Here is a 22,478-nt window from a genome sequence, read left to right as displayed (position 1 = left end):
GGGAATACAGATTTAGGCTCTTTAGTCGGTCCCAATAGTTTAGATGTTTTACTGAGTGGATTCTAGCAGTAAAGGATCTCTGCACGCTCTCCAGGTCAGCAATTTCTCCAGCTTTGAAATTATATGGGAAAGGGCGATGGATATTAAATTTACTGTTAAACGGAGTGCAAAGAGCAACAGTCAATCAAACACAGTCAAGTCCAAGCGATGTGAAAAGCTCTGTACCTCAGGGCACAGTCCCGCGTCAAGCTACAGCCTTGTTGATCAAGTCACTACATGCCTGGCCACAGGGTGGGCGTGGGCAGGGAAACTCCCAGAACACACTACAGGTATACTCCAGGTATACTCCAGCCTCTCTCCCTATCACCCAGCCATCCCAATCAACCTTCTACGCCCTTACCCATTCCTCTACCTAACACCACTTTCCTACCATTCCCTCCCTCCCTACCCACCCCTACCTTACCCACCCCCACCTTACCCACCTCCTCTCTCCCAGCCCCCCTCTCCCTACCCTCCCTTCCCATCCCAGAACAAGTTGTGGAAGCCACCTCCATCCACAACTCCAAGGACAGATTCGAGAAAGCATGGAACATCAGAATAGGTAAATATAACACAAGTTGTAATGGGCTCGTCAAGAAGGCGTTGAAGCACTTTACAAAACACGATGTAAGAGATATGAGAATAAAATTATCTGAATGGTGTTTGCGAGCATACACAAGGTCACTCTTTGTCCAAGTATCAGATAATTTTGTCCAAGTATTGGATAATTTTGTCCAAGTATCGGATAATTTTGTCCAAGTATCGGATAATTTTGTCCAAGTATCGGATAATTTTGTCCAAGTATCGGATAATTTTGTCCAAGTATCGGATAATTTTGTCCAAGTATCGGATAATTTTGTCCAAGTATCGGATAATTTTGTCCAAGTATCGGATAATTTTGTCCAAGTATCGGATAAATTTGTCCAAGTATCGGATAATTTTGTCCAAGTATCGGATAATTTTGTCCAAGTATCGGATAATTTTGTCCAAGTATCGGATAATTTTGTCCAAGTATCGGATAATTTTGTCCAAGTATCGGATAATTTTGTCCAAGTATCGGATAATTTTGTCCAAGTATCGGATAATTTTGTCCAAGTATCGGATAATTTTGTCCAAGTATCGGATAATTTTGTCCAAGTATCGGATAATTTTGTCCAAGTATCGGATAATTTTGTCCAAGTATCGGATAATTTTGTCCAAGTATCGGATAATTTTGTCCAAGTATCAGATAATTTTGTCCAAGTATCAGATAATTTGTCCAAGTATCAGATAATTTTGTCCAAGTATCGGATAATTTTGTCCAAGTATCGGATAATTTTGTCCAAGTATCGGATAATTTTGTCCAAGTATCAGATAATTTTGTCCAAGTATCAGATAATTTGTCCAAGTATCAGATAATTTTGCCCAAGTATCAGATAATTTTGTCCAAGTATCAGATAATTTTGCCCAAGTATCAGATAATACTCCTCCACTTAAACTCTTTCTGTACTACACTGAAAGTGGATTAGCAGACACTTGTGAGACTAATCTCAGTAGACTCGGTAGACTTGGTAGACTCAGTAGACTCAGTAGACTCAACCAGGTATCAACTAGAATGTAAGTAATACCGTCCTCTCCAGGAGCCAGATTTACGAAGCAGTTACGCGAACACTTACGAACCTGCTCATCTTTTCTCAATCTTTGGCGTCTTTGTTTACAATTATTAAACAGTTAATGAGCTCCGAAGCACCAGGAGGCTGTTTATAACAATAACAACAGTTGATTGACAAGTTTTCCTGCTTGTAAACTGTTTAATAAATGTAACCAAAGCCGTCAAAGGTTGAGGAAAGATGTACACGTTCGTAAGTGCTTGCTTACGAACTTTGTAAGTGCGTGCTTACGTGCTTTGTAAGTACGTAAGTACTCCACAGTCTGGTGTGGCTGTGTTAACCTTCCTCACAGACTGGTGTGGCTGTGTTAACCTTCCTCACAGTCTGGTGTGGCTGTGTTAACCTTCCTCACAGACTGGTGTGGCTGTGTTAACCTTCCTCACAGTCTGGTGTGGCTGTGTTAACCTTCCTCACAGTCTGGTGTGGCTGTGTTAACCTTCCTCACAGACTGGTGTGGCTGTGTTAACCTTCCTCACAGTCTGGTGTGGCTGTGTTAACCTTCCTCACAGTCTGGTGTGGCTGTGTTAACCTTCCTCACAGTCTGGTGTGGCTGTGTTAACCTTCCTCACAGACTGGTGTGGCTGTGTTAACCTTCCTCACAGACTGGTGTGGCTGTGTTAACCTTCCTCACAGACTGGTGTGGCTGTGTTAACCTTCCTCACAGACTGGTGTGGCTGTGTTAACCTTCCTCACAGTCTGGTGTGGCTGTGTTAACCTTCCTCACAGTCTGGTGTGGCTGTGTTAACCTTCCTCACAGACTGGTGTGGCTGTGTTAACCTTCCTCACAGACTGGTGTGGCTGTGTTAACCTTCCTCACAGACTGGTGTGGCTGTGTTAACCTTCCTCACAGACTGGTGTGGCTGTGTTAACCTTCCTCACAGTCTGGTGTGGCTGTGTTAACCTTCCTCACAGACTGGTGTGGCTGTGTTAACCCCCACAGTCTGGTGTGGCTGTGTTAACCTTCCTCACAGACTGGTGTGGCTGTGTTAACCTTCCTCACAGTCTGGTGTGGCTGTGTTAACCTTCCTCACAGACTGGTGTGGCTGTGTTAACCTTCCTCACAGACTGGTGTGGCTGTGTTAACCTTCCTCACAGTCTGGTGTGGCTGTGTTAACCTTCCTCACAGTCTGGTGTGGCTGTGTTAACCTTCCTCACAGTCTGGTGTGGCTGTGTTAACCCCCACAGTCTGGTGTGGCTGTGTTAACCTTCCTCACAGTCTGGTGTGGCTGTGTTAACCCCCACAGTCTGGTGTGGCTGTGTTAACCTTCCTCACAGTCTGGTGTGGCTGTGTTAACCCCCACAGTCTGGTGTGGCTGTGTTAACCTTCCTCACAGTCTGGTGTGGCTGTGTTAACCTTCCTCACAGACTGGTGTGGCTGTGTTAACCTTCCTCACAGTCTGGTGTGGCTGTGTTAACCTTCCTCACAGACTGGTGTGGCTGTGTTAACCCCCACAGTCTGGTGTGGCTGTGTTAACCTTCCTCACAGACTGGTGTGGCTGTGTTAACCTTCCTCACAGTCTGGTGTGGCTGTGTTAACCTTCCTCACAGACTGGTGTGGCTGTGTTAACCTTCCTCACAGACTGGTGTGGCTGTGTTAACCTTCCTCACAGACTGGTGTGGCTGTGTTAACCTTCCTCACAGACTGGTGTGGCTGTGTTAACCTTCCTCACAGTCTGGTGTGGCTGTGTTAACCTTCCTCACAGACTGGTGTGGCTGTGTTAACCCCCACAGTCTGGTGTGGCTGTGTTAACCTTCCTCACAGACTGGTGTGGCTGTGTTAACCTTCCTCACAGTCTGGTGTGGCTGTGTTAACCTTCCTCACAGACTGGTGTGGCTGTGTTAACCTTCCTCACAGACTGGTGTGGCTGTGTTAACCTTCCTCACAGTCTGGTGTGGCTGTGTTAACCTTCCTCACAGTCTGGTGTGGCTGTGTTAACCTTCCTCACAGTCTGGTGTGGCTGTGTTAACCCCCACAGTCTGGTGTGGCTGTGTTAACCTTCCTCACAGTCTGGTGTGGCTGTGTTAACCTCCTCACAGTCTGGTGTGGCTGTGTTAACCTTCCTCACAGTCTGGTGTGGCTGTGTTAACCCCCACAGTCTGGTGTGGCTGTGTTAACCTTCCTCACAGTCTGGTGTGGCTGTGTTAACCCCCACAGACTGGTGTGGCTGTGTTAACCTTCCTCACAGTCTGGTGTGGCTGTGTTAACCCCCACAGTCTGGTGTGGCTGTGTTAACCCCCACAGTCTGGTGTGGCTGTGTTAACCCCCACAGTCTGGTGTGGCTGTGTTAACCTTCCTCACAGTCTGGTGTGGCTGTGTTAACCTTCCTCACAGTCTGGTGTGGCTGTGTTAACCTTCCTCACAGTCTGGTGTGGCTGTGTTAACCTTCCTCACAGTCTGGTGTGGCTGTGTTAACCTTCCTCACAGTCTGGTGTGGCTGTGTTAACCTTCCTCACAGTCTGGTGTGGCTGTGTTAACCTTCCTCACAGTCTGGTGTGGCTGTGTTAACCTTCCTCACAGACTGGTGTGGCTGTGTTAACCTTCCTCACAGTCTGGTGTGGCTGTGTTAACCTTCCTCACAGTCTGGTGTGGCTGTGTTAACCTTCCTCACAGTCTGGTGTGGCTGTGTTAACCTTCCTCACAGTCTGGTGTGACTGTGTTAACCCCCACAGACTGGTGTGGCTGTGTTAACCTCCACAGTCTGGTGTGGCTGTGTTAACCTTCCTCACAGACTGGTGTGGCTGTGTTAACCTTCCTCACAGTCTGGTGTGGCTGTGTTAACCTTCCTCACAGTCTGGTGTGGCTGTGTTAACCTTCCTCACAGTCTGGTGTGGCTGTGTTAACCCCCACAGTCTGGTGTGGCTGTGTTAACCCCCACAGTCTGGTGTGGCTGTGTTAACCCCCACAGACTGGTGTGGCTGTGTTAACCCCCACAGTCTGGTGTGGCTGTGTTAACCCCCACAGTCTGGTGTGGCTGTGTTAACCTTCCTCACAGTCTGGTGTGGCTGTGTTAACCTCCACAGTCTGGTGTGGCTGTGTTAACCTTCCTCACAGACTGGTGTGGCTGTGTTAACCTTCCTCACAGTCTGGTGTGGCTGTGTTAACCTTCCTCACAGTCTGGTGTGGCTGTGTTAACCTTCCTCACAGACTGGTGTGGCTGTGTTAACCTTCCTCACAGACTGGTGTGGCTGTGTTAACCTTCCTCACAGACTGGTGTGGCTGTGTTAACCTTCCTCACAGTCTGGTGTGGCTGTGTTAACCTTCCTCACAGTCTGGTGTGGCTGTGTTAACCTTCCTCACAGTCTGGTGTGACTGTGTTAACCCCCACAGACTGGTGTGGCTGTGTTAACCTCCACAGTCTGGTGTGGCTGTGTTAACCTTCCTCACAGACTGGTGTGACTGTGTTAACCCCCACAGACTGGTGTGGCTGTGTTAACCCCCACAGTCTGGTGTGGCTGTGTTAACCTTCCTCACAGTCTGGTGTGGCTGTGTTAACCTTCCTCACAGTCTGGTGTGGCTGTGTTAACCTTCCTCACAGTCTGGTGTGGCTGTGTTAACCTTCCTCACAGTCTGGTGTGGCTGTGTTAACCTTCCTCACAGTCTGGTGTGGCTGTGTTAACCTTCCTCACAGTCTGGTGTGGCTGTGTTAACCCCCACAGTCTGGTGTGGCTGTGTTAACCTTCCTCACAGTCTGGTGTGGCTGTGTTAACCTCTACAGTCTGGTGTGGGTGTGTTAACCTTCCTCACAGACTGGTGTGGCTGTGTTAACCTTCCTCACAGTCTGGTGTGGCTGTGTTAACCTCCACAGTCTGGTGTGGCTGTGTTAACCTTCCTCACAGTCTGGTGTGGCTGTGTTAACCTCCACAGTCTGGTGTGGCTGTGTTAACCTTCCTCACAGACTGGTGTGGCTGTGTTAACCTTCCTCACAGTCTGGTGTGGCTGTGTTAACCCCCACAGACTGGTGTGGCTGTGTTAACCTTCCTCACAGTCTGGTGTGGCTGTGTTAACCTTCCTCACAGACTGGTGTGGCTGTGTTAACCTTCCTCACAGACTGGTGTGGCTGTGTTAACCTTCCTCACAGTCTGGTGTGGCTGTGTTAACCTTCCTCACAGTCTGGTGTGGCTGTGTTAACCCCCACAGTCTGGTGTGGCTGTGTTAACCTTCCTCACAGTCTGGTGTGGCTGTGTTAACCCCCACAGTCTGGTGTGGCTGTGTTAACCTTCCTCACAGTCTGGTGTGACTGTGTTAACCCCCACAGACTGGTGTGGCTGTGTTAACCTTCCTCACAGTCTGATGTGGCTGTGTTAACCTTCCTCACAGTCTGGTGTGGCTGTGTTAACCTTCCTCACAGTCTGGTGTGGCTGTGTTAACCCCCACAGACTGGTGTGGCTGTGTTAACCCCCACAGTCTGGTGTGGCTGTGTTAACCCCCACAGACTGGTGTGGCTGTGTTAACCCCCACAGACTGGTGTGGCTGTGTTAACCCCCACAGTCTGGTGTGGCTGTGTTAACCCCCACAGACTGGTGTGGCTGTGTTAACCTTCCTCACAGTCTGGTGTGGCTGTGTTAACCTTCCTCACAGTCTGGTGTGGCTGTGTTAACCTTCCTCACAGTCTGGTGTGGCTGTGTTAACCCCCACAGTCTGGTGTGGCTGTGTTAACCCCCACAGACTGGTGTGGCTGTGTTAACCCCCACAGACTGGTGTGGCTGTGTTAACCCCCACAGACTGGTGTGGCTGTGTTAACCCCCACAGACTGGTGTGACTGTGTTATCGAGGCCTTCTCGACTGTGTGGCACTGGTCAGCGGTGCCAGGCTTGCCCACACATGTGACACATATGTGACACGACAGGTGTGTAAGTCACATCTATATATGCCTTCGTCACACAAGCACTGGGCAACATATTTGTGCTAATTACTCGAGTTATTAATTGCTTCAACTGTTGGATAATGAGAACGAGAATTAGTTTGATATTAATTATTGAGCTTTTTGAAGGTATTGTAATTTTGTGAGTTGTTAAGAGGCAGGTGTTTAATATGGAGGGACTTATTGTGCAGCCCTAGATACCTGCACCCTGGCAGGTGTTAGTGGTTGTCATACCCCAGCACCCTGGCAGGTGTTAGTGGTTGTCATACCCCAGCACCCTGGCAGGTGTTAGTGGTTCACATACCCCAGCACCCTGGCAGGTGTTAGTGGTTGTCATACCCCAGCACCCTGGCAGGTGTTAGTGGTTCACATACCCCAGCACCCTGGCAGGTGTTAGTGGTTGTCATACCCCAGCACCCTGGCAGGTGTTAGTGGTTCACACACCCCAGCACCCTGGCAGGTGTTAGTGGTCCACATACCCCAGCACCCTGGCAGGTGTTAGTGGTTGTCATACCCCAGCACCCTGGCAGGTGTTAGTGGTTCACACACCCCAGCACCCTGGCAGGTGTTAGTGGTTGTCATACCCCAGCACCCTGGCAGGTGTTAGTGGTTGTCATACCCCAGCACCCTGGCAGGTGTTAGTGGTTGTCATACCCCAGCACCCTGGCAGGTGTTAGTGGTTGTCATACCCCAGCACCCTGGCAGGTGTTAGTGGTTGTCATACCCCAGCACCCTGGCAGGTGTTAGTGGTTCACACACCCCAGCACCCTGGCAGGTGTTAGTGGTTGTCATACCCCAGCACCCTGGCAGGTGTTAGTGGTTGTCATACCCCAGCACCCTGGCAGGTGTTAGTGGTTGTCATACCCCAGCACCCTGGCAGGTGTTAGTGGTTCACATACCCCAGCACCCTGGCAGGTGTTAGTGGTTCACATACCCCAGCACCCTGGCAGGTGTTAGTGGTTGTCATACCCCAGCACCCTGGCAGGTGTTAGTGGTTCACATACCCCAGCACCCTGGCAGGTGTTAGTGGTTCACACACCCCAGCACCCTGGCAGGTGTTAGTGATCCACACACCCCAGCACCCTGGCAGGTGTTAGTGGTCCACACACCCCAGCACCCTGGCAGGTGTTAGTGGTTCACACACCCCAGTACCCTGGCAGGTGTTAAGGGCTCACACACCCCAGCACCCTGGCAGGTGTTAGTGGTCCACACACCCCAGCACCCTGGCAGGTGTTAGTGGTCCACCCACCCCAGTACCCTGGCAGGTGTTAAGGGCTCACACACCCCAGCACCCTGGCAGGTGTTAAGGGCTCACACACCCCAGTACCCTGGCAGGTGTTAGTGGTCCACACACCCCAGCACCCTGGCAGGTATTGGATAGTTAGCCTCGGTGATTGAGGTGTCCGAGCAAATGTTCTTGAAGAGGGTCATTAGACGCCATATGGGCCGTGGTAGTGGAGACTGAACCACCTCTCAGCTCATTAAGACACGCATCTGGTGATCTTAATGATGCCTTGAGGACCAATTACGCTCCCCCTATTAGATTGCAGCCTATCAATGCTGCCAGGTAATGATTGGCAGGGTGGTGTTCCTTGCTGGCAGGAGCTGGAGGGCAGTTTGTGGTCCGTTCACTGCCTCTGATCATCTTATCTTGAGGTTATCTTGAGATGATTTCGGGGCTTTTTAGTGTCCCCGCGGCCCGGTCCTCGACCAGGCCTCCACCCCCAGAAAGCAGCCCGTGACAGCTGACTAACACCGAGGTACCTTGAGGTTATCTTGAGGTTATCTTGAGATGATTTCGGGGCTTTTAGTGTCCCCGCGGCCCGGTCCTCGACCAGGCCTCCACCCCCAGAAAGCAGCCCGTGACAGCTGACTAACACCCAGGTACCTATTTTACTGCTAGGTAACCGGGGCATAGGGTGAAAGAAACTGCCCATTGTGTCTCGCCGGCGCCTGGGATCGAACCCAGGACCACAGGATCACAAGTCCAGCGTGCTGTCCGCTCGGCCGACCGGCTCATTAGGCTAATTGTATAATATATTTAGTTTCATCTTGCAGATGATATTGAGTGACGGGTTGAATACTTCTTCAGGAGTTTGTCTTGTATTTCCTTGTCTTTCTCCACTGGGGGCCTGATAGCTGAGTGGTCAGCGCTCGGGATTCGTAGTCCTGAGGTTCCGGGTTCGATCCCCGATGGAGGCGGAAACATTTGGGCGGAGTTTCTTTCTGATGAGCCTGTTCACCTAGCTGTAAATAGGTACCTGGGAGTTAGACAGCTGCTACGGGCTGCTTCCTGGGAAGGCGGGGTAACAAAAAGTAATTGAAGTAGGACTCGTAATTCTGTGGCGCGGGTTCGATTACCGCACGAGGCAGAAACAAATGGGCAGAGTTTCTTTCACCCTGAATGCCCCTGTTACCTAGCAGTAAATAGGTACCTTGGGAGTTAGTCAGCTGTCACGGACTGCTTCCTGGGGGTGGAGGCCTGGTCGAGGACCGGGCCGCGGGGACACTAAAAAGCCCCGAAATCATCTCAAGATAACCTCAAGATAGGAAAGGTTACTGATATGACAATTACATATACCTTGTTATGGTGTAATTATGTAACTAAGTGTACTGTTTATGTACAGGGAGGGGTTTATGTACTTTCAGGGGGGAAAGCGCCAAGCCATTCCAACTATATAGCACTGGGAAGGGGTCAGGATAAGGCTTTGGGATGGGACGGTGGGAAAGGAATGGTGCCCAACCACTTGTGGACGGTCGGGGATTGAACGCGGACCTGCATGAAGCGAGACCTTAACCACACAAGATCTCGTCTGGATGATCTCCTCTCATTTTGTTTACTATAAATAATAACCAGTAAACAAATGGTTTTTCAGGTAAAATTGTGACAAATAGAAGGTTGGATTTCTAGATGAAGCTAGTGCATAATATGGCTATGTACTAGGCACATTATGTAGGCATATTCCACATATTCTACCAGGCATATTATGTACATAATACGCCTAAATACTCACAGCATTTCCGACAGTAAAATTGATTCATTAACGTTCCGTTTCACGTTGCAGATATTATTCTGTTTTAATTACAGAATTTAATTATTAATTCTGGAACAATTACTACAGCTGGACTTAATAACCATAAGTGTTGTTGACCTTTCTTAATTGCAGTAATTTGCAAGTCTTCACTAGGATCAATATTCTTAGGTATTTGAACTGTTGATCTATATAGAGACTTGGAGTATAGAGAGCAGTGTTAGGGCTTAGTAATCCCATATTGGGGGGGGGGTGGTTACCCAGGGTTGTAATGACCTGAAAGGGTTGTAACGACTGCCTAGGGTTGTAATGACCTGTCAGAGTTGTAATGACTACCTAGGGTTGTAATGACCTGCCAGGGTTGTAATGACTGCCTAGGGTTGTAATGACCTGAAAGGGTTGTAATGACCCGCCAGTGTTGTAACGACAACCCAGGGTTGTAATGACCCGCCAGTGTTGTAACGACCACCTGGGGTTGTAATGACCCGCCAGTGTTGTAACGACCACCTGGGGTTGTAATGACCCGCCAGTGTTGTAACGACCACCTGGGGTTGTAATGACCCGCCAGTGTTGTAACGACCACCTGGGGTTGTAATGACCCGCCAGTGTTGTAACGACCACCCAAGGTTGTAATGACCCGCCAGTGTTGTAACGACCACCTGGGGTTGTAATGACCCGCCAGTGTTGTAACGACCACCTGGGGTTGTAATGACCCGCCAGTGTTGTAACAACCACCTGGTGTTGTAATGACCCGCCAGTGTTGTAACGACAACCCAGGGTTGTAATGACCCGCCAGTGTTGTAACGACCACCTGGGGTTGTAATGACCCGCCAGTGTTGTAACGACCACCTGGGGTTGTAATGACCCGCCAGTGTTATAACGACCACCTGGGGTTGTAATGACCCGCCAGTGTTGTAACGACCACCCAGGTGTATCAGTGGCTGTAATAGAGGGTAATTGTGTTGACCTTGCCATCAGACGGGTTGTAACTCCCGCGGTCATTAACCGGGTCATTACTCACGGAGAATAATGACCAAGTGTGTCGTCATGAGAAGGGTCGTTACGGGAGTCATTACGACCTCCTGATGCAGAGGCTAATTGGTCGTTTGGCAGAAACGACATTAGATGAGCTGTTCTAGTTAAGTAATTAAGGCAATGCGCCCTTAAGGGCAATTCGTCGTATTTCTGACGCAATGGACCAATCCGTTAAAGTCGAGTTAATATTAACTCAAAACGTTTTCTATATGTCGATCTGGGTGGGGTTAGGATAAGGCTACTTTAGTACGACGGTTTCTTAACGTTGGGGAACCCTTAGCAGGACGGACTGAATTTAGAACCCATTGATTAAGTCTTCAGAATTTTGAGTATTTTTAATGTCTTTGATATGTGTTGTCAGTCATTACCCCTCCCCCCCGGGGGGGGGGGACTCTAACAGCAAGTACAAAATAATTAAGGAAACTGCAAAAGGCCTAATTTAGTCCATACGAGGCAGCTTCTATGGATCCACCCAAACTGATCCATATATATATATGTCTAACCTACGCTTGAAACACTACAGTGATCCCACATCTGTCACTTTACCCGGTAATTGATCCCCCAGGGTACTGTGCTTGCTCCAGTACTTTTTCTCATCCTCATATCGGACATAGACCAAAACACAACCTATAGCACTGTATCATTCTTTGCAGATGACACTAGGATCTTCATGAGAGTAGGCAACATAGAGGACACGGCAAACCTCCAGTCAGATGTAGATCAGGTCTTTCTATGGGCTACAGAAAATATTATGGTGTTTATCGAAGATAAGTTCCAGCTCATGCGCTACAGAAAAATTGAAAATATAAAAACGGAAACCACGTACAAAACTCAGGCAAGTCATAACATAGAACGAAAAGGCAATGTAAAGAATCTGAGGTGTACTCATGTCGGAAGACCTTACCTTTAAAGAACACAATAAAGTAGCCGTCACAACTGCAAGAAAAATGACAGGTTGGATAACAAGAACTTTTCACACTAGAGATGCTATACCGATGATGATACTCTTCAAGACGCTTGTGCTCTCTAGAGTGGAGTACTGCTGCACAATGACAGCACCTTTCAAAGCTGGAGAAATTGCTGACCTGGAGAGTGTGCAGAGATCCTTTACTGCTAGAATCCACTCAGTAAAACATCTAAACTATTGGGACCGACTAAAGAGCCTAAATCTGTATTCTCTTGAGCGCAGGCGGGAGAGATACATTATAATTTACACGTGGAAAATATTAGAGGGGCTGGTCCCAAACCTGCACACAGAAATAACATCATATGAGACCAGAAGACATGGCAGGATGTGCAGAATACACTGGATGGATACACTAGGATGGTGCAGGCTGTGACTCACACATCAGGCTGCGAGCAGCCGCGTCCAAGAGCCTGGTTGATCAGTCCAGCAACCAGGAGGCCTGGTCGACGACCGGGCCGCGGGGATGCTAAGCCCCGGAAGCACTTCAAGGTAACAAAGGTTATCAGGAGACAGAGAAACAGCGCAAGAGAAGAAAACTAAAAAAGCATAAAAGGAAAGTGAAAAATACTAGAGAGAAAAAACATGCGCGAAGGAGATAACATTATATGTGTGAGAGAGAGAGAGAGAGAGAGAGACAGAGAGAGAGACAGAGAGAGAGACAGAGAGAGAGACAGAGAGAGAGAGAGAGAGACAGAGAGAGAGAGAGAGAGAGAGAGAGAGAGAGAGAGAGAGAGAGAGAGAGAGAGAGAGAGAGAGAGAGAGAGAGAGAGAGAGAGAGAGAGAGAGAGAGAGAGAGAGACAGAGAGAGAGAGAGAGAGAGAGAGAGAGAGAGAGAGAGAGAGAGACAGAGAGAGAGAGAGAGAGAGAGAGAGAGACAGAGAGAGAGAGAGAGAGAGAGAGAGAGAGAGAGAGAGAGAGAGAGAGAGAGAGAGAGAGAGAGAGAGAGACAGAGAGAGAGAGACAGAGAGAGAGACAGAGAGAGAGAGAGAGAGAGAGAGAGAGAGAGAGAGAGAGAGAGAGACAGAGAGAGAGAGAGAGACAGAGAGAGAGAGGGGGGGAGTGGAGTGTTCCAAAGAGAAAGCGTCCTCAAATTTCTGGATAGAAAGTTGGGAAAAGTAGAAGAGTATGAGGAAGAGATAGTGGACGGTCGTAAAGTTAGGAGCGGGTTAAGACCATGCCACAGGGGACGGAGGCCCCCCTGCCACTGGGTCCAGATTCACGAAGCAGTTACGCAAGCACTTACGAACGTGTACATCTTTCCTCAATCTTTGACGGCTTTGGTTACATTTATTAAACAGTTTACAAGCATGAAAACTTCCCTTTCATCTGTTATTGTTATAAACAGCCTCCTGGTGCTTCGGAGCTCATTAACTGTTTAATAATTGGAAACCCGCACCAGGCAGAAACAAATGGGTAAAGTTTCTTTCACCCTGAATGTTACCCCTGTTACCTAGCAGTAAATAGGTACCTAGGAGTTAGTCAGCTGTCACGGGCTGCTTCCTGGGGTGTGTGTGTGTGGTGGAAAAAAAAAGTAGTTAGTAAACAGTTGAGAGGCGGGCCGAAAGCTCAACCCCCGCAACCACAACTAGGTGAATACAAGTAGGTGAATACAATCACGGAATACAAGTAGGTGAATACATCAACGGAATACAAAGTAGGTGAATACAATCACGTATACAAGTAGGTGAATCCAATCACGGAAGACAAGAGGTGAATACAATCACGGAATACAAGTAGGTGGATACAATCACGGAATACAAGTAGGTGAATACAAATCACGAATAACAAGTAGGTGAATACAATCACGGGAAACAAGTAGGGAATACAATCACGGATACAAGTAGGTGAATACAATCACGGCAATACGACGTGGTGAATACATATCACGGAATACGAGTAGGTGAATACAATCACGGAATACAAGTAGGTGAATACAATCACGAATACAAGTAGGTGATACAATCACGGAATAAAGTAGGTGAATACAATCACGGAATACAAGTAGGTGAATACAATCACGGAATACAAGTAGTTGAATACAATCACGGATACAGTAGGTGATACAATCACGGAATACAAGTAGTGAATACAATCACGGAATACAAGTAGGTGATACAATAACGAATACAAGTAGTGAATAAATCAGGAATACAAGTAGGTGAATACAATCACGGAAAACAAGTAGGTGAATACAATCACGGAATACAAGTAGGTGAATACAATCACGGAATACAAGTAGGTGAAACAATCACGGAATACAAGTAGGTGAATACAATCACGGAATAAAGTAGGTGATACAATCCGGAATACAGTAGTGAATACATCACGGAATACAAGTAGGTGAATACAATCACGGAATACAAGTAGGTGAATACAATCACGGAATACAAGTAGGTGAATACAATCACGGAATACAAGTAGGTGAATACAATCACGGAATACAAGTAGGTGAATACAATCACGGAATACAAGTAGGTGAATACAATCACGGAATACAAGTAGGTGAATACAATCACGGAATACAAGTAGGTGAATACAATCACGGAATACAAGTAGGTGAATACAATCACGGAATACAAGTAGGTGAATACAATCACGGAATACAAGTAGGTGAATACAATCACGGAATACAAGTAGGTGAATACAATCACGGAATACAAGTAGGTGAATACAATCACGGAATACAAGTAGGTGAATACAATCACGGAATACAAGTAGGTGAATACAATCACGGAATACAAGTAGGTGAATACAATCACGGAATACAAGTAGGTGAATACAATCACGGAATACAAGTAGGTGAATACAATCACGGAATACAAAGTAGGTGAATACAATCACGGAATACAAGTAGGTGAATACAATCACGGAATACAAGTAGGTGAATACAATCACGGAATACAAGTAGGTGAATACAATCACGGAATACAAGTAGGTGAATACAATCACGGAATACAAGTAGGTGAATACAATCACGGAATACAAGTAGGTGAATACAATCACGGAATACAAGTAGGTGAATACAATCACGGAATACAAGTAGGTGAATACAATCACGGAATACAAGTAGGTGAATACAATCACGGAATACAAGTAGGTGAATACAATCACGGAATACAAGTAGGTGAATACAATCACGGAATACAAGTAGGTGAATACAATCACGGAATACAAGTAGGTGAATACAATCACGGAATACAAGTAGGTGAATACAATCACGGAATACAAGTAGGTGAATACAATCACGGAATACAAGTAGGTGAATACAATCACGGAATACAAGTAGGTGAATACAATCACGGAATACAAGTAGGTGAATACAATCACGGAATACAAGTAGGTGAATACAATCACGGAATACAAGTAGGTGAATACAATCACGGAATACAAGTAGGTGAATACAATCACGGAATACAAGTAGGTGAATACAATCACGGAATACAAGTAGGTGAATACAATCACGGAATACAAGTAGGTGAATACAATCACGGAATACAAGTAGGTGAATACAATCACGGAATACAAGTAGGTGAATACAATCACGGAATACAAGTAGGTGAATACAATCACGGAATACAAGTAGGTGAATACAATCACGGAATACAAGTAGGTGAATACAATCACGGAATACAAGTAGGTGAATATAATCACGGAATACAAGTAGGTGAATACAATCACGGAATACAAGTAGGTGAATACAATCACGGAATACAAGTAGGTGAATACAATCACGGAATACAAGTAGGTGAATACAATCACGGAATACAAGTAGGTGAATACAATCACGGAATACAAGTAGGTGAATACAATCACGGAATACAAGTAGGTGAATACAATCACGGAATACAAGTAGGTGAATACAATCACGGAATACAAGTAGGTGAATACAATCACGGAATACAAGTAGGTGAATACAATCACGGAATACAAGTAGGTGAATACAATCACGGAATACAAGTAGGTGAATACAATCACGGAATACAAGTAGGTGAATACAATCACGGAATACAAGTAGGTGAATACAATCACGGAATACAAGTAGGTGAATACAATCACGGAATACAAGTAGGTGAATACAATCACGGAATACAAGTAGGTGAATACAATCACGGAATACAAGTAGGTGAATACAATCACGGAATACAAGTAGGTGAATACAATCACGGAATACAAGTAGGTGAATACAATCACGGAATACAAGTAGGTGAATACAATCACGGAATACAAGTAGGTGAATACAATCACGGAATACAAGTAGGTGAATACAATCACGGAATACAAGTAGGTGAATACAATCACGGAATACAAGTAGGTGAATACAATCACGGAATACAAGTAGGTGAATACAATCACGGAATACAAGTAGGTGAATACAATCACGGAATACAAGTAGGTGAATACAATCACGGAATACAAGTAGGTGAATACAATCACGGAATACAAGTAGGTGAATACAATCACGGAATACAAGTAGGTGAATACAATCACGGAATACAAGTAGGTGAATACAATCACGGAAGCATTAGAAGGTGAACAAGATGCAGATGTGATATATACGTCTTTACACGGACGTGTAAAGACGTTTTGATCATCTTCTTGAGGTTATCTTGAGATGATTTCGGGGCTTAGCGTCCCCGCGGCCCGGTCCTCGACCAGGCCTCCACCCCCAGGAAGCAGCCCGTGACAGCTGACTAACACCCAGGTACCTATTTTACTGCTAGGTAACAGGGGCATAGGGTGAAAGAAACTCTGCCCATTGTTTCTCGCCGGCGCCTGGGATCGAACCCAGGACCACAGGATCACAAGTCCAGCGTGCTGTCCGCTCGGCCGACCGGCTCCCAGTTATTGGTTATTCAACTTCTGGTCAAACAAAATGCAAAGAGTAATAGTCAGTCAAATCAAATCAAGCTCCAAGCAGCAGACAGTACAAGCGCTGTACTCCAGGGCTCAGTCTTTGCAACACTGCTCTTTCTCCTTCTCATATCAGATATAGATAACAAAACACAAGCCATAGCTTCATGTCATCACTTAAAGACAATACAAAATCAGCTAAACAATTACCTATGTACAATTATGCAATTTGAAATTAATAACGTCTTCGACTGGGCACAGCCAAATAATATGATATTTAACAGTGATAAATTCCACGTACTTAGATATCTTTAAATTAACAAAATGAATCACAGGGTACAAGACGCGATCAGGTCTATTCACAGACGGTAAAGAAACATGTCAAGGATCTGGGAATAATAATGTCTGACGACCTAACGTTTAGGGAGCATAACCAAGAAAACATAGCTTAGGGCCAGGAAAATGAGAGGATGGATTATGAGAACTTTCAAATCCAGGGATCCCATCACAATGGTTGTACTCTTCAAGTCACTTGTGTTGTCCCGTCTCGAGTACTGCTCAGTACTCACTTCCCCCTTCAGAGCAGGAGAGATTACTGAAATAGAGGGAATACAGAGAACATATACGGCACACATAGACGAGATAAAGCACCTAAATTATTGGGATCGTCTCAAAGTTCTCCAAATGTACTCTCTAGAAAGGAGACGAGAGAGATACCAAATAATATACACGTGGAAGATACTGGAGTGCCAAGTACCAAATCTACACAGTAAAATAACAACGTACTGGAGTGAACGATATGGAAGAAAATGCAGAATAGAACCAGTGAAGAGCAGAGGTGCCATAGGCACAATCAGAGAACACTGTATAAACATCAGAGGTCCGCGGTTGTTCAACGTCCTCCCAGCGACTATAAGAAATATTGCCGGAACAACCGTGGACATCTTCAACAGGAAACTAAATAGTTTTCTTAAAGGAGTGCCGGACCAACCGGGCTGTAGTGGGTATGTGGGCCTGCGGGCCGCTCCAACCAACAGCCTGGTGGACCAAACTCTCACAAGTCAAGCCTGGCCTCGGGCCGGGCTTGGGGAGTAGAACAACTCCCAGAACCCCATCAACCAGGTATCAACCAACAGCCTGGTGGACCAAACTCTCACAAGTCAAGCCTGGCCTCGGGCCGGGCTTGGGGAGTAGAACAACTCCCTGAACCCCATCAACCAGGTATCAACCAACAGCCTGGTGGACCAAACTCTCACAAGTCAAGCCTGGCCTCGGGCCGGGCTTGGGGAGTAGAACAACTCCCAGAACCTCATCAACCAGGTATCAACCAACAGCCTGGTGGACCAAACTCTCACAAGTCAAGCCTGGCCTCGGGCTGGGCTTGGGGAGTAGAACAACTCCCAGAACCCCATCAACCAGGTATCAACCAACAGCCTGGTGGAGCAAACTCTCACAAGTCAAGCCTGGCCTCGGGCCGGGCTTGGGGAGTAGAACAACTCCCAGAACCCCATCAACCAGGTATCAACCAACAGCCTGGTGGACCAAACTCTCACAAGTCAAGCCTGGCCTCGGGCCGGGCTTGGGGAGTAGAACAACTCCCAGAACCCCATCAACCAGGTATCAACCAACAGCCTGGTGGACCAAACTCTCACAAGTCAAGCCTGGCCTCGGGCCGGGCTTGGGGAGTAGAACAACTCCCAGAACCCCATCAACCAGGTATCAACCAACAGCCTGGTGGACCAAACTCTCACAAGTCAAGCCTGGCCTCGGGCCGGGCTTGGGGAGTAGAACAACTCCCAGAACCCCATCAAGCAGGTGTCCGTCTGTCTTGTGGCCCAGTGTGTGTGCACCTGTCATCTCCCAGCGGCTGTCTTGTGGCCCAGTGTGTGTGCACCTGTCATCTCCCAGCGGGACATAAACCGTCTTAGTTTACTTTGTGATGAGGTAAACAGTTTTCTCGCCTCCCCTAGACCATGAGGGCGTCGACCCTATGGTAGACCATGAGGGTGTCGACCCTATGGTAGACCATGAGGGCGTCGACCCTATGGTAGACCATGAGGGCGTCGACCCTATGGTAGACCATGAGGGCGTCGACCCTATGGTAGACCATGAGGGTGTCGACCCTATGGTAGACCATGAGGGCGTCGACCCTATGGTAGACCATGAGGGCGTCGACCCTATGGTAGACCATGAGGGCGTCGACCCTATGGTAGACCATGAGGGTGTCGACCATATGGTAGACCATGAGGGCGTCGACCCTATGGTAGACCATGAGGGCGTCGACCCTATGGTAGACCATGAGGGCGTCGACCCTATGGTAGACCATGAGGGCGTCGACCCTATGGTAGACCATGAGGGCGTCGACCCTATGGTAGACCATGAGGGTGTCGACCATATGGTAGACCATGAGGGGCGTCGACCCTATGGTAGACCATGAAGGGCGTCGACCCTATGGTAGACGTTCAATATAGACGTCAACTGCGTAACACAAACCAGGTCGCAATGACTGAGGAAAGATATAGCGGTTTCGTTATTGAACACTTAAGAGTTTGATGACCCATGGACCTGTGTTGTAATTTATGATAATTATGACAATAAAATTATTTGTCAGAAATTCGAACGATCTTTTAAACTGTTGATGTATGGGAAGGGTAGTGGGGGGTGGGGTAGTTTAGTGGGCTGCGTCACTAGGTAACCTGTTCAGACTAACCTGAAGTGGTATTAATACTTGGCTTTGGTTACAAGTATGTCCCTTGTACTTGCAACAAGTTCATTACAAGTATATGTGAATGTCCCGCTAACATAGAGGACATTTTCAAATGCAAACACATGAAAAATGTCAAAATTTCACACCCATAATGACACTTCAACCTGGTATACCTTGAAACCAAAATACTGAAGCCTAGATATGGACTCGAACCCGTATCCCAGGTTGCAACGATCACCAGGTGGGCATCAAGTAGGAGGCGTCACTAATATTATCTCTGCCAAAATCAGTATATGAAAGTGGTAGGTGAAACCGTGATACACGAAGTCACATAAACACACTTGCCCTGTCGTCAACGGGCGAGCGTTGAGTCAGTCAACACCGACCACGCACCAGAAAGGATAATATATTCTGTGGGCTTGGCACGCTCAGTGTGTTGTTGTTTATGGGAGGTTTCTGTGGAAGCCTGCGTACATGGCGCCACGTGCGGTGTGGCGCCGCGCGGGGACTGGTTTGTTGGTGGCGCCGCGCGGGGACTGGTTTGTTGGTGGCGCCGCGCGGAGCCTGGCTTGTTGGTGGCGCCGCGCAGGGACTGGTTTGTTGGTGGCGCCACGCGGAGCCTGGCTTGTTGGTGGCGCCACGTGGAGCCTGGCCTGTTGGTGGCGCCACGCGGAGCCTGGCGTGTTGGTGGCGCCACGTGGAGCCTGGCCTGTTGGTGGCGCCACGTGGAGCCTGGCCTGTTGGTGGCGCCACGCGGAGCCTGGCCTGTTGGTGGCGCCACGCGGGGCCTGGCTTGTTGGTGGCGCCACGTGGAGCCTGGCCTGTTGGTGGCGCCACGCGGAGCCTGGCGTGTTGGTGGCGCCACGTGGAGCCTGGCCTGTTGGTGGCGCCACGTGGAGCCTGGCCTGTTGGTGGCGCCACGCGGAGCCTGGCCTGTTGGTGGCGCCACGCGGGGCCTGGCTTGTTGGTGGCGCCACGTGGAGCCTGGCCTGTTGGTGGCGCCACGCGGAGCCTGGCCTGTTGGTGGCGCCACATGGAGCCTGGCCTGTTGGTGGCGCCACGCGGAGCCTGGCCTGTTGGTGGCGCCACGTGGAGCCTGGCTTGTTGGTGGCGCCACGCGGAGCCTGGCCTGTTGGTGGCGCCACGTGGAGCCTGGCCTGTTGGTGGCGCCACGCGGAGCCTGGCCTGTTGGTGGCGCCACGCGGGGCCTGGCTTGTTGGTGGCGCCACGTGGAGCCTGGCTTGTTGGTGGCGCCACGTGGAGCCTGGCCTGTTGGTGGCGCCACGCGGAGCCTGGCTTGTTGGTGGCGCCATGCGGGGCCTGGCCTGTTGGTGGCGCCACGCGGGGCCTGGCTTGTTGGTGGCGCCACGTGGAGCCTGGCTTGTTGGTGGCGCCACGCGGAGCCTGGCCTGTTGGTGGCGCCACGCGGGGCCTGGCTTGTTGGTGGCGCCATGCGGGGCCTGGCCTGTTGGTGGCGCCACGCGGGGCCTGGCTTGTTGGTGGCGCCACGCAGGGCCTGGCCTGTTGGTGGCGCCACGCGGGGCCTGGCTTGTTGGTGGCGCCACGCGGGGCCTGGCTTGTTGGTGGCGCCACGTGGAGCCTGGCCTGTTGGTGGCGCCACGCGGGGCCTGGCTTGTTGGTGGCGCCACGCGGGGCCTGGCCTGTTGGTGGCGCCACGCGGGGCCTGGCTTGTTGGTGGCGCCACGCGGGGCCTGGCTTGTTGGTGGCGCCACGCGGGGCCTGGCCTGTTGGTGGCGCCACGCGGGGCCTGGCTTGTTGGTGGCGCCACGCGGGGCCTGGCTTGTTGGTGGCGCCACGCGGGGCCTGGCTTGTTGGTGGCGCCACGTGGGGCCTGGCCTGTTGGTGGCGCCACGCGGAGCCTGGTTTGTTGGTGGCGCCTCGCGGAGCCTGGCCTGTTGGTGGCGCCACGCGGGGCCTGGCCTGTTGGTGGCGCCACGCGGAGCCTGGCCTGTTGGTGGCGCCACGCGGGGCCTGGCCTGTTGGTGGCGCCACGCGGAGCCTGGTTTGTTGGTGGCGCCACGCGGGGCCTGGCCTGTTGGTGGCGCCACGCGGGGCCTGGCCTGTTGGTGGCGCCACGCGGGGCCTGGCCTGTTGGTGGCGCCACGTGGAGCCTGGCCTGTTGGTGGCGCCACGCGGAGCCTGGCTTGTTGGTGGCGCCACGCGGAGCCTGGCTTGTTGGTGGCGCCACGTGGAGCCTGGCTTGTTGGTGGCGCCACGCGGAGCCTGGCTTGTTGGTGGCGCCACGCGGAGCCTGGCTTGTTGGTGGCGCCACGCGGAGCCTGGCTTGTTGGTGGCGCCACGTGGAGCCTGGCTTGTTGGTGGCGCCACGTGGAGCCTGGCCTGTTGGTGGCGCCACGCGGGGCCTGGCCTGTTGGTGGCCATTTTGAAAACTATTTTGCTATAACGTGACCTAAAGATTTTCTTATATACTTTCTTCTGACAAGTCAACCTGTCCTCCTACAAAGAACGTCGCTTTCTGATCGTATGCGTTACCTAAGGCCAAAAATTGTCGTACTAGAAAACGGAAGCGGCTGGCGAAATTGACGTACTGTCCCGTTTTCTGTTTTGGGTCCTCTGGCAGGTTAGGATAAGGGCACTTTAGCTCGACAGTTTCTTGACGTTTAAGGACCTTAAGAAGACGGACTGCACCTTGCCTTACGCAATAACGAAGGCTTTATGCCAGGTACTTGTGTCAGCGGTTATCTTGAGGTTATCTTGAGATGATTTCGGGGCTTTAGTGTCCCCGCGGCCCGGTCCTCGACCAGGCCTCCACCCTCCAGGAAGCAGCCCGTGACAGCTGACTAACACCCAGGTACCTATTTTACTGGTAGGTAACAGGGGCATAGGGTGAAAGAAACTCTGCCCCATTGTTTCTCACCGGCACCTGGGATCGAACCCAGGACCACAGGATCACAAGTCCAGCGTGCTGTCCGCTCGGCCGACCGGCTCCCTCGACGGGTAGCACTCTCATGCGCCGAGTTCATAGAGCGCATTTTTTCGCCTTAGTCTTCACTCTCTGGTTACATATAAAGTTTTAAACGTTCAGACAAAGCTTTTCCGCACCAAATTTTTTTTAGAAAACTGAAGTTGTAAACATAGTAATTAAAGGAGGCACCTTACGTATTGAGCAGTTTGCTGTGCGTTGGTGTTAACGAGCTCGTTAGGCTCGTTTACCCTCGCTCCTCGTTGTTAGGGGGGAGGGGGGGTTCTGGGGGGGGGGTAAACAGTTTGTTTTGTATTGTTTGTGTGGTTAGAATTGGTTGTTATAGCCGGGTTTTGTTAGTGTGCACGTGTGGGTGTGTTCTGCTTGGGTGT

The 22,478-nt window shown here is 49.5% G+C and overlaps 4 protein-coding genes across 4 annotated transcripts in view; 2 read left to right on the top strand and 2 right to left on the bottom strand.

Annotated features, from left to right (window-relative positions):
- LOC123768923 (uncharacterized) overlaps positions 1-22,478 on the bottom strand; it is a 280,886-nt gene that overhangs the window by 163,359 nt on the left and 95,049 nt on the right. The window lies entirely within an intron of this gene.
- On the top strand, positions 676-1,437 carry LOC138354671 (uncharacterized). The gene has a single exon (XM_069309027.1). It carries the CDS (start codon positions 676-678, stop codon positions 1,435-1,437), a length of 762 nt encoding a protein of 253 aa, XP_069165128.1.
- On the top strand, positions 18,453-18,872 carry LOC138354669 (transforming acidic coiled-coil-containing protein 3-like). Its single transcript, XM_069309026.1, has one exon. The coding sequence runs from the start codon at positions 18,453-18,455 to the stop codon at positions 18,870-18,872; it is 420 nt and encodes a 139-aa protein (XP_069165127.1).
- LOC123769050 (foot protein 1 variant 1-like) lies at positions 19,518-21,545 on the bottom strand. The gene has a single exon (XM_045760005.2). It carries the CDS (start codon positions 21,543-21,545, stop codon positions 19,518-19,520), a length of 2,028 nt encoding a protein of 675 aa, XP_045615961.2.

The sequence above is a fragment of the Procambarus clarkii genome, chromosome 64, assembly GCF_040958095.1.
Source record: "Procambarus clarkii isolate CNS0578487 chromosome 64, FALCON_Pclarkii_2.0, whole genome shotgun sequence".
NCBI classification, from domain to species: domain Eukaryota; kingdom Metazoa; phylum Arthropoda; class Malacostraca; order Decapoda; family Cambaridae; genus Procambarus; species Procambarus clarkii.
This window is presented reverse-complemented; position numbering and strand designations above follow the sequence as displayed.

Excerpts from the sequence above, each read along its gene's own strand:
- LOC138354671 (XM_069309027.1), top strand. The coding sequence starts at position 676 with ATGAGAATAAAATTATCTGAATGGTGTTTGCGAGCATACACAAGGTCA.
- LOC138354669 (XM_069309026.1), top strand. The coding sequence starts at position 18,453 with ATGGTAGACCATGAGGGCGTCGACCCTATGGTAGACCATGAGGGCGTC.
- LOC123769050 (XM_045760005.2), bottom strand. The coding sequence starts at position 21,545 with ATGGCCACCAACAGGCCAGGCCCCGCGTGGCGCCACCAACAGGCCAGG.